The sequence below is a fragment of the Lipophrys pholis genome (assembly GCF_963383615.2).
Source record: "Lipophrys pholis genome assembly, chromosome: 16".
Lineage (NCBI taxonomy): Eukaryota > Metazoa > Chordata > Actinopteri > Blenniiformes > Blenniidae > Lipophrys > Lipophrys pholis.
In genome coordinates, this window is record NC_137634.1 from 2,700,374 (window position 1) to 2,712,972 (window position 12,599).

Below are 12,599 nucleotides of genomic sequence, written 5' to 3' on the forward strand. Positions count from 1 at the left end.
AAGAGGAGGGGAAGGTGGTGGTGGTGGGGGGGGGGGGGGGGGGGGGGGGGGGGCTGCCACAGCTGCAGGCGAACAGTTGATCCTGTCCCGGGAAACAGGATCATCCAGGTCAGGGCAAAAGGAGGTTGGACAGAAAGGTTACGACCTCAGGGAAGGGAAGGGGGGGTGAAGGAAGAGACTTCACAAAGAGGTACATCTTCAAACGACTTCGGGGGGGAGGGGGGGGGGGGGGGGGGGGGGGCGTAGGAAAATAAACCGATCTGACCTCTTTTCTCAGCGCAGGAGTTTCCCCAGGTGTTTGCTTTAACCTCCATTGTTGACTGGCTGCAGCTCGTTTACCAGAGAGCAGGAGGCTTCCGACAGTCTGGTGCTTCAGCATTCACACATTTTACTTCAATACGCCCCGAACATCTTTTTTGGACTGGCGTGTCCAATATTTACTGCTTGTAGTTTAAATCAAGCTTAATTTGAAGACGACCAGGTTGAAAAAGATGCAGCTTTAGTTATTAGTTATAGAAGAATTGTGTTTGTCTGCGGTAAAGAAAAAGTCAATGTAAAGATCCCTGAAGGCACAAACATGTTACATTAAGGGCAATGAGGGTTTAACGAATGGTCTTCAAAATAAGAGTCTTCAGAAAGAATAAATCATTCAGTTGTGAAGGTCAGACTTGAGGTGAACGTGAGAGTTAAACGAGTATTATGGTTGATTTTACAGCGAAGCGGCAGGAAATTAATCTAAGTCAAGAAAACACGCGGTGAGAAGTGAAGTTGAAGGTCAGAATCTGGACTTGATAGAAAAAGAGGCACAAACATGATAGTGAACAGACGACCTGAAAAAAAAAAAGACCTGCAAAACACACATTCCATTTAGGGCGTTTGGTTTTCAGTTGGTTTTATTTAAAGGAATTGGAAGAGTTTCTGCTGATAAATGATTGATTATTGATGTGCTCAGCGATTCACAATGTCTAAAATGATTTTATCTGTTTGAAAACAGAAGTTGAAAGACTTTCTCTTTCTATCCCTTCTTACCCGACGTGTGTCAAGCTTCGCTGAATTTCTTGTGTTTTGACAGATTATATCCGATATTGTATTTTATTTTATTTCTGTATCACTCTTGTAGAGTTTTCTTCTTTTAATTCTATTTTTATAATTTTTTTCTATTATACTTTTTTTATTTTAACACGACTTCCAAAGAGCAGAAGATTTCCTCTGTGATTGGAAAAAGGGGACGGGGCTTCCTGCCAATAAATCTTTTATTTCAGGAAAATTTTAAAAAACTACAATAGTAACGCTACAATAGTAATGCTACAATAGTAATGCTACAATAGTAATACTACAATAGTAACGCTACAATAGTAATGCTACAATAGTAATGCTACAATAGTAATGCTACAATGATAAAGCTACAATAGTAACGCTACAATAGTAATACTACAATAGTAACGCTACAATAGTAATGCTACAATAGTAATACTACAATAGTGACGCTACAATAGTAATGCTACAATAATAAACCTACAATAGTAACGCTACAATAGTGACGCTACAATAGTGACGCTACAATAGTAATACTACAATAGTAACGCTACAATAGTGACGCTACAATAGTGACGCTACAATAGTGACGCTACAATAGTAATACTACAATAGTAACGCTACAATAGTGACGCTACAATAGTAACGCTACAATAGTGACGCTACAATAGTAATACTACAATAGTAACGCTACAATAGTGACGCTACAATAGTAATACTACAATAGTAACGCTACAATAGTGACGCTACAATAGTAACGCTACAATAGTGACGCTACAATAGTGACGCTACAATAGTAACGCTACAATAGTGACGCTACAATAGTAACGCTACAATAGTGACGCTACAATAGTGACGCTACAATAGTAATACTACAATAGTGACGCTACAATAATAACGCTGCAATAATAACGCTACAATAGTGACGCTACAATAGTGATACTACAATAGTAACGCTACAATAGTGACGCTACAATAGTAACGCTACAATAGTGACGCTACAATAGTGACGCTACAATAGTAACGCTACAATAGTGACGCTACAATAGTGACGCTACAATAGTAACGCTACAATAGTGACGCTACAATAGTGACGCTACAATAGTAATACTACAATAGTGACGCTACAATAATAACGCTGCAATAATAACGCTACAATAGTGACGCTACAATAGTGACGCTACAATAGTAATGCTACAATAGTAACGCTACAATAGTAACGCTACAATAGTGACGCTACAATAGTGACGCTACAATAGTAACGCTACAATAGTGACGCTACAATAGTAACGCTACAATAGTAACGCTACAATAGTGACGCTACAATAGTAATACTACAATAGTGACGCTACAATAGTAATACTACAATAGTGACGCTACAATAATAACGCTACAATAATAACGCTACAATAGTGACGCTACAATAGTGACGCTACAATAGTAATACTAAAATAGTAACGCTACAATAGTGACGCTACAATAGTGACGCTACAATAGTAACGCTACAATAGTAACACTACAATAGTGACGCTACAATAGTAACGCTACAATAGTAACACTACAATAGTAACACTACAATAGTGACACTACAATAGTAATGCACAGGGACTTGGACAAGTAACTTTAATCTGGTTACTGGTTTAGGAATAGAAACACGTTAGATTACTAGTTACTGAAAAAAGCGGTCATATGAGAGTAACGCGTTACTGACGTCATCGGCTGTGAGGGTGATCAAACATCTGCGAGTCAGTTCATCACCCATTGGCTCGCTCTGACCTCCATGTGAACAAACAAGCAGCCGATGGTCTCATGACGTCTCCTCAACGGGCAGAAGCCTTTAGTTTCAAACAGTTTCCCATGTAGACACTGGAGGCCGTGGCCTCAGCATGTTAAACGCAGTCATTAAGTTGTTTGTCAGGGAATAAGCATCTGTAATGCCAGGAAGTCGTTTTTGGAGGCCGCGCGGCTCGGCGGCGTTCCGCCGTGGGACGGCGGCGTTCCGCCGTGGGACGGTGGAGTCCTTGGTCTGCAGTTTGAGTCACCGGCGGCGCAGCGTGCGGCGCTCGCATCCTTTAGGTCAGGAAATCAAAGAGAGGAGCCGCAGACAAACAGCCGATTGTCAAGTCTTACACCTTGACCTCGGCTTAAACTCGCGCCTCCCCGCCTTTGTGCTTCGGCAATCAAGAGGAAATCAAGAGGTTAGCGGCGGTTCAGCCTTGATAAGAATCTTGAAATGGAGAAGTTCAGCGAGGGGAAAGGTTAGCGGGAGTTTAAAGAGTGCGCAGGCAGGCAGTCAGTCAGTCATGGGGAGGATTAAATAAAAGGGGGAAGTCAAGACTGAGGAACTGTGCTGCAATTTTCAAAAGTGCACTGCAGACAAAAAGCTGTCTGTTCGCTCTCGCCGGACTTCATATTGGGGCCTGGTGCACGCCAAGTTTAGCGTGAACTCGTCTTCACCTTTTAGGCGCTCTCACGATACGGGCGGTGATTCTCTCTCTCTCTCTCTCTCTCTCTCTCTCTCTCTCTCTCTCTCTCTCTCTCATCCTGGCTAATCAGGCATTCTTAAAGCAGAGAATTAGATTTCTGCACCGCGGCTACAAACACATCCATTGTGGAGTCCAAATCAAAGATGTACGTTCCATTTGTGGAAGTCACATCTGGTGACCTCGGTCGTCGTCCTCCTTGCACTGTCCTTCCTGCCTTTGTCGAGCGCCACACCGTAAGTGAACGGCGGCCAAAGCAGAAGCAGAGGATTCGGGGCGAATGCAGGACATCCTCCCTCTCTTCTTTAATAAAGCTCAAGCTTTGATTACAGAAAGTGCTGTTTGGCTCTGATGTCACCCTCCTCTTTATTCTTTTAATGGGAATCCTCTTTCACATGAGGCTCCTCTGTTATTGGAGCGAAACGGCGTCGCCCCATTCGCCTAACAGTTTCCTCGGTTTATTAAAATGTGAGTAAGCCACTTCAGAGTACACGTCGCTTATTAGGTTCGTAGGAGCTGGAAGGAAAAGCAATAACCACTGGAAACAGGGATATGTGGTTATTTTGAATGTTTTAGTTTGAACAACATACAACTACGCTACAATACCTATGGGCCCGATAACTAAGAAAAATAAAAAAATTTAATAAAATGTCCGTTGTGCAGCCAATCAAAGTTCAAGTCAAGTCGGGGAAATAGTCAAAGGTCAGGGGAGTATCCAACGTAGGCTCTCGGTGGTGTCGTTCAGAGGGACCGACACAATCCTACCATAAGATCTGGTGAATGATGTGACGGTGGCTCGCGGTTCCACGTGGATCATCCTGGGTTGACTGGATGATCAGAGGTCAACTGGGAGGTCAGAGGTCACCTGGGAGGTCAGAGGTCACCTGGAAGGTCAGAGGTCACCTGGGAGGCTCGCCATCACCGGTTCTCCTGTCAGCCTCGTTTGACACAAAGATGGATCTTCAGGTTTTTTTTCCACGGTTCAAAAAAACCTGACCTGTATTTGAAAAACGTGTGTATAATCCATGTTCTCACACAATGATATCAAATTACATTCATTCAAACCAAAATGATACAGTTCACGTGTAGATCACCGTAGTAATTTCCCCCCCAAAATATATTTGAAGTTGTGAAAATATTCCATTTTCACAAAGTGCAGTCACAATGAATTGCAGTTATGTGTTTATATATCATCAATGAATGCACTTATATTCTCTCTTTTTAATCTTTTTTAACATAGACTTTTAGATTTAAAAAGAATAAATGAAATAAATCCTTTTTAATTAACACCAATGAGACCGTGTGGGAGCTACCTTAGTAGAGACAAATAAAAGTTCTTTCTTCTCGGTTCTCCAACCTTTAAAACAAGATGTTCAACCAGGATCTCATTAACTAAATCATTTCTTCATTGGACACGAAACGATGTGGTTTTCATACCTTTTTCTTTTACTCTGCTTCATCCGTGAATTAGCGTCATTAAGCTACCTCATATAGCCCCGCAAACTACTTCCGGTTGTACAGAAAATAAACTTTCGGTTTTTCAAATTAAAAGTACATATCAACATAAGATGAAAATAATAAATGATCAGAAATACATAAAACTGTTGTTTAACTCCCATTTAGGCGGGTTACATGTGCTCTCATGAATGACGCTGCTTGTCTTTGTGGACATGTGACACTTAGAATATTACTGGGAAGCAACCTGAGCGGGATGGGATCATATCTGGGGTCATTTCATGTGAAATCAGAAGAGGTTTTGCTTCATATCTATTAAAAATAAAGCCAATCGTGGTAAGTATGAGGAAAGAATTAAGTTTCTGAGCTTGCAGGCTCTCGAAACAACTTCCAAAAACTTTTGTTTGGCAATTTTAAACTTTGGCGTCCAACGCTCGGGTTCCTCTCTTCCAAGGCCAAACGTTGGAGGTGCAACAGCTGATCTCACAATGAGCTTGTGTCAAAGTGTCTTTTGGACAAACGATGACGTTTCCCCTGATGGTGTGAGAGCACATTAATGCATGATTACATGGGTAAACTGACTGATGGTCTACGTTACTGCTGAAGGTGAATAAGTGACAATAAACGTAAAGTTTCCACACGATAGCGAACTTTCACATTATTGCATCGGCTTCAGTTTTCATCTCGATCTTCCTCATTTTACAACCGCGTATGGCTAAACTCGTATGAAACGAAGAGGCTAATGCTAGTTTGCTATTTTCCATGTCAGCGTGGTCTTGTGTCCGTTACTTTTAAATCGTTTGATAAAATCTCTATATTTTTACTGAAATTCTTTCCATTTGTTTGGTGGTTTGGCCGGATTGAAGCGTCTTTTGAAGCCGGTTTTGGGCCGTGTGCTTTACGTTTGACACTCCTGACCTCCGCCAACCAACACCAGAATTGGGACGTGACAGTTTAACAAGGTACTTCGTGGTAAAGTAAAGACCCACAGGGAGAACGTGAAGACCTTGCTCGGAAAAGTGCCTTTATGGTGGAAGTTTGAACTACAAACATGCAAAACTAATTGTAAAGTAATATTTCATATTTTAACTTTTGAATGACAATAAAGATCTCTAACCTAGTGGAATGAGGTTCAAAGTGAAGGTAAAACTGTAAAGAGCTTCCTGTATGAGCTTCTGGGGTTCTATTCTGTTCTTTTCTATAGCACCGTCAGTAGATCACGGATATATAAAACAGAAATCTTCCAACATCTGCCGATTCCTGGAGGATTGCTGATCCTCCATTGTACTTTTTGCAGTAGTAAACGGTACTTCTGAGAAAAAGAAGAAGACATCCATACTAGGTCATGCATTTTAGTACTTTATTTTTGAGATATCAGTGCAAATGAACACCAAAAATGAAAACATAAAAAAAAAAAAAAAAAAAAAAATAATGAAATAATGTTTCAGGTCTTCACATGAAAAAATGAAACATCTTTTTTTTTCTGAATATTTGCTGCTACAAATGTACTTTAGATGCACAATGCAGATCTATGATTGTACGTCAATCCCCCACATCCCCACTAGAGTGACCCCCCCCCCCCCCCCCCAACCCCCTCCCCCCCCTAGCTCCTCTCACGAAGCTTTGTTAACCAGTAACAGAAACGAAAAAGAGCAAAATAAAAATAAAATCACAAAAATATTCAATGCACGTTTATTTTTCCACACATTTTTATCAACTTGCTGGAACAGCCTGTGGTTATTTAGGGACTGCTCGTATTCTTAAACCCGGCTTCGCTCCCGTTCTCCTTGATAAAAAAAGAAAGAAAAAAAAAAAAAAAGAAAGACCTATTTTAAGACTTGACATTTTCCCCCATCACCAGTAGGGATACACAGGTAGTTCCCATGCGTCTGCATGCAACAGGCAGCAGTGAGGAGAGTCAGACATTATTACACAACACAGCGCAGGATAGATTATCATTTACCACATAGAGACACATGCAAAGAACAAACCAACCGAAAAAAAGATGGGCATAGCATCCTCTGCCTTTGTATGTACACTTGTACGCATATAATTCATATTTACATATCAGGGCATTAAAAACTAGGGTAATATCTTTTTCTTAAACATTACAAAATAGTCATCTTTCATACTGAAAGTACTATTTACACAAATATATTTAACCGTTGTGAAAATGTATTATTAATCGAATAGACGTACGTCATTAGGTATATGTATTAAAAAGATCACAAGACTAAATGGATGATGCAGTGTGTGAATCAACCCAAAAGAATACAGTACAATCAAAAACAGAAGAGTAAGGAGCTAGATAGCAGATCTCCCGCGGGTCTTGGTGGTTTATTTTGGGGGGGGGGGGGGGCAGGTACACATATCCAGCTGCTTTGAGAAAAACAAAGACGTACCCGTGGCCTTCTCTTTTATTATCATGCAATTCTTTTTGACATTTTATGAGTTAAGAGACTGCCACGAAACTGAACAAATAAAACATAAAACCACAAGAAATAATGACGAAAAGAAATAAAAGTATCACAAACTGTCAAATCTTCAACAGATATAACAATACTGACTTTTTTTTTCTCTTTTTTCTTTTTTTTTTTTTTTACCCCTCCAACTACATGCCGTTAAATTATTCTGGAAAAAGGACAAAGAGGACTTGGATTCGATAGTGCAAACTCTGGGCGTTCCCTTTTTTTTTTTTTTCTTTTTTTTTTGGATGAAGTGAAAAGAAAAAGCCACGTGCTTCCAACTCCATGAGGTTTTTCTTGTGTGCACGCGAATTTCTCTTCTAACCCGACGAGAAGTTTCCGAGCCACGGCATGCCTTTTTTTTTTTTTTTTTTTAAACGGTTGCTCCAGAAACCTGTTTACCCACAAGTTGCTCAACGGTAAAGCGCCGCACGAACTCAGCTGACCCATCTGCCTGGATGTGCACTTTCTGCAAAAACACGCTCAGACCCTGAATTTGCACTGCCGAATGTTGGCCTGGTTAAAAAAAAAAAAAAAAAAATTTAAAAATGCGATGAGGTATGACCATTCGGATTTATCTTCATACCACACGTCGCATATCTTGAGTTTAAATAAAAAAAAAAAAAAAATTTAAAAAGCAAGACCAAGCATTCATATTGGGAGGATCCTCACTGGAGCGACTGCAGAGTGGATGTTGTTCTCAAGGTCCTCGGCTGAATGAATTTATCATGTACATCGTTGTAATAGACCGCCCCACACAACGGCTTTATTTGGAATCTTATCTAAAATTGATGGGACTCTGTCTATCCGAAAAAATGTTCCGATGGAGAAAATAAATAAGTGTCCACTGAGCTGAGCGTTAACATTTTCTGGAGTCGTCAATAATAAATGTAGCTCGAAATGTTGGTTCTAAATGTTTTATGGCAGGCAACAAAGAGGACATGGAATAGTGATATGTGTACTATTCAGATACAACTATTGAGTAAAACGGGAAGAAACTGCGAGTGAAGAGTCCAGAATTAACTGGTGAAACTTGTTTGGGTTGGATCAAATGGGGATTTTGCTAAGATAGACCCTTTTTTTAATGTATTTATTTATTTTTTAAATACCATTCCATGACCTCAACTATATGTAATTGAGAAGGCAAGGCAAATATGAACTTGCTCAATTCCACTAAAAAATTATTTTTGCATTCGTTCTCTTTTGTCTCATCAAACAAATTTGGCAAGTCAATAAAAAAAACAAAAGAACAAACAAAACGAAAGAACAATAACAACAATAAAAGAGTCAATGAATTTGATTTTACTTTGAATTCTTCTGCAGTTGATACAACTTCTACTCGGACGACTGGCTCAGCCCCGGGCTCTCGTGGCGGCTGTGCTTGTCATTGTGGGCGGGCGATTGAGGGGTGGAGCTCAGTCTGCGTTCGTACGCATGCATGTCACTGATTGGCTCCTCTTTGACTCTGACCACGGGCGGAGCTCCCTCGGCCGGGTCCCTCCTCAGCTGGAGGCTGCCTTTCTGCAACATGTAGTACAGGATGGGGTTGGAGCGCGAGAGGCGAGGGGAGTCTGGGTTCGAGTCCTCCTCCTCGTCCTCCTCCTCCTCCTCCTCCCCCCGCTCATTCCCCCGACTGCCCCACCGCACAATGCTCTCGGGCTCCTGCTTGACGAGGGTAGGGGTCTCTCGTTTCTGAGCGACGGGCCACGGGGCCTGGTGGCGGTTCCAGGGGCTGCGGGCGGGGCTGTCGGCCGTGGGGGGCGTGGGCAGTGGTCTGAGATTACCCGGGAGCCCTGAGTTGAGGGACCCGTGAGGGTGCCAGCCGGGTACGTGGAGGAAGCCGTGGTTATGGGCGGGCTGCCCGAGGACGCTGCCGTTGGCTTTCCCGTTGGCCTGCAGGACGGAGGGGCTGGGCGGCCCCCCCCGCGGCTGCTGGGACAGCTTCTTCAGGCAGTTGTCGGAGAGCAGCAGCTGCTTCAGCACGTTGAAGCCCCGCCTCTCTCTGGTGAGCGGTTCGCTTGGCGGGCTCCTCGGTGGAACGTCCTCCTCCTTCACGCTCCTCTGCCGGTCAGCCTCGGCCTGGCCGGCAGAGCAGGCGAGGACGTGCGAGTCGCCAGTGTCCAGCGCTCGAGGAGAGCTGATGTTACTCAAACTATCAGTCTGCTCGGAGCAGAAGCGTCTCTTCTTGGGACTGGGGCTGGGATACTCCCTCTGCTCCTCTTTAATCAGCCTGGGCTGAGACTCCGTCTGCATGGCGGCGCTGGTATAGTAGGTAGCAGTCTGTTGTTTGAGCAGCTGGCTGAGGAGGCCGTATTTCGCTATGACCTCTGCAGGTCTCGGTTCTGTTTTGAAGTCCTGCTGGGGGTCTCGGAGGGGGCTATCCCTCTCGTAACTCAGTCTCTTTCTGCCACTCAAGTCCTCAGACATGGCAGAGGATGGTCCAGCCTCCTCTGTGTGCTCTGATTTGACCTTTACATCCACAGGAGGTCCGTTGGAGCTGTCGCAGGTGACGGAGGCACTCGGGCTCCTCTCGTAGAATCCCCCCGCCACCTCAGCACCTCTCCTGTCGTTCCCACTGGGCCTGTCTTTACGGCCAGGTCCCGCTGAACCCGAGCCCGTCCCGAGGAGGAGCTGCAGCACAGTGCGCCTCTCTAAGAGGTTTTCGATTTGCGTTGAAGGAGGAGAAGCTCCCTTACGGCTGAAAGGTGTTCCACTGCCTGAGGCCCCGTCAGAGAGCGGAGTGGTGGTAGTTCTGTGGATTGGAGCATTGAGCCTTTCCAAAAGGGCAAGGGGCCGACTGGCGTCGGTTTCCGGGCCGAGAGCTTTGCCAGTGGGGACGGGTGGGGAGGAGGAAGCTGTGCCACACTGAGCCAGATTCTGTAACAGTTTACTGGCACTGAAGGCAGGCTCCGAGGCCTTCTCAGCGGGGAAGGCTTTAGCCTTACACAAATCCAGAGGGCTGGACTGGACATTTGGGGAGGGGTAGGAAAAGGGGGACAGTGCACCATTTGGATCGCGGCTTTGTGGGTACTGGGGCTGTGCTGGGGCGACGGGCCTTTCAAGAGGGCTTTTCGTCCTGGCCTCCTCCCAAGGTACCAGTCCATTCTGCTGGTTTCGAGACATGGTGGCCATGGTGATATCAAGGGGCAAATCCTGGTTACATACACCCTTATTTACCATCTCACTATTTCTGCGCTCAAGAAGAAGCTGCATAAGTGTTAGCTTTGGGTGGGATTTTAGCTCTGGGCTCATTTCAGGTTCCTTGTTCTTGGACTCCTTTGATACTACCGGCTCTGGCTTCCACTTGTTAATTAAGGATTCTGTCAGTTTGTCCAGGGAAGAGGTAGAGAAAGAAGAGGAGGAGGAGGAAGAAATAGCAGTGGAAACAGAGGAGACGGCAGTGCAGGAAGGGGAAAAAGTTGAGGATAGATGCTGACCCGAGGCATGAGGAGAGAATGGACCAGGGGTGGAGGGAAACACTGGGGCACAGCTGGAGGAAGGGGTGCTCGTTTTGGGCCCCACATCTTGAATATTAATGCGGCCTCTCATGGAAAGGTCGATGGGGGAACAACTCGAGTAGCAACTCTCTGCATCACTGCTGTCCTTGGTCAGGCTCCGTTCCTGGGTGGAGCACTCGCTGTCTGAAGTGACTGAGGAGGAGCCGCTCGGTGGCAAAAGGCCACAGCTGTCCTCCAGGTGGCCATTCTTGGTCAGTTGCTTCTGGTTGTTGTGGTTGTTCAGCAGCAACAGCAGCAAGCTGCTGCAGGTCTGGGGGGGCCGGGTGGGACGCGAGTCAAAGCTTCGCTTCTCCCTGGGCGGCTGGCTGTGGGCGTGGCTGGGAGGGCGTGGGGGGGTGGGCGGGGAGGTTTGGCTGTGGCCGCGCAGCAGGGAGGGGCTCTGTGGACTGGACAGTGCCGATCGAGGGAGTGTTGTTGTTATTGTGGTTGTGGTCGTCATTCCGTTTTGGGTGGTTAAGGAGCTCAGAGTGTCCGGAGCTCCGGGCAGAGTCCCTCCCACACTGGGTGGCTTTTTGTCTGGGCCGTGCTGCTGGCTTGCCATGGCAGCGAGCCTCTCGCTAGCAGACCTCCCCGAGAGCTGGGCTTTGAGCGCATGCTCTCTGGAATACTGCTGGAGATGGGCTTCGCTGGACAGCAGCAGGGCCAGCTGACTGCAGGCCACACTGGGTTTGGGTGAAGGTGCGGGGCTGGAGCGGATCTTCACCATGTTGGCCACCGCCTTCAGGCGCTCTGCGCAGGAAACCGAGTCAGCGCCGGTGGGCGCAGCGGGAGGCGTGGCGCAGTGTACCGAGCGAGGTGACTCTGGGGGCCTGTCCTGACTGTGTGACCGGCGACTGTATGGCGTGTTGCTGTGATTCTGGAGTTTATTCTTCCTCATCAGACCCTTCAAGCGGCTTGAAGCGGTTCCATACACCGGAACCGGCTCCTTGTCAGCAGGCGGTGCCTTGGATGGAGAGGAACACTCACTGGGGGGCTTATTAGAGTGCTGGGACAACGCGACACTCTGAAGCCGTGAGCTAAACGACTGAAGAAGAGAGGCCAACAGGGTGCTCTCGCCAGCGTGAGGAGATCCCTCTAGTGCTCCATTTTGCAGACCCCCCACTTGCCCGTTCAGCTCCATCGGGGGGGAACTCATTCGCTGGCTTCCTGGATCGTTCCAGGCTCCGGAGCGTAGTAAGCGAGCCTTCTTCAGGTGCTGTGAAGAACCCAGCGTGGGCCCGTTCGTCCCGGCCTTGGGAGCCATGGGGCCATGATTGGGCAGCTGGAAGGACCCGCCCACTTTGTCGCTCTGCTCCTGATTGCTGTGGGCGGCCTCGGACCTCCCGCTCGCCGTGGCCCCAGGCCCGGCCACCACTGGATGCATCAGTAAACCTTCCAGATAAGTTAGAACAGCTGAATCCTTGTGTGTCTCAGGGCCAGGCTCCTCCCCATGAGTCATGTTCAATACTAGGATCCCCTCGTATGGCTCAGCACGGCTACAGGGAAATAAATGTCCACTAGGTCATCTGGATGACAGTGGCATGTACTTCCTAAATACCAAAAAGAGGTCAGGCAGTTGCACCGAGTGAGTCTCCTGGAGGGCTGAGGGATTGCGGTGGGCACAGTCAGCACTGGGGTGGAACAGCAACCATGGTCGGAGGCGA

General features: G+C 46.1%; 1 protein-coding gene across 1 annotated transcript; it reads right to left on the reverse strand.

Moving 5' to 3' along the window:
- Positions 1-7,648: 7,648 nt before the first annotated feature.
- nrip1b (nuclear receptor interacting protein 1b) lies at positions 7,649-12,394 on the reverse strand (the record flags this gene model as incomplete). Its single annotated transcript, XM_080482851.1, has 1 exon — positions 7,649-12,394. The coding sequence occupies one exon, from the start codon at positions 12,392-12,394 to the stop codon at positions 8,774-8,776; it is 3,621 nt and encodes a 1,206-aa protein (XP_080338977.1). The 3' UTR covers positions 7,649-8,773.
- Between the last annotated feature and the right edge of the window lie 205 nt (positions 12,395-12,599).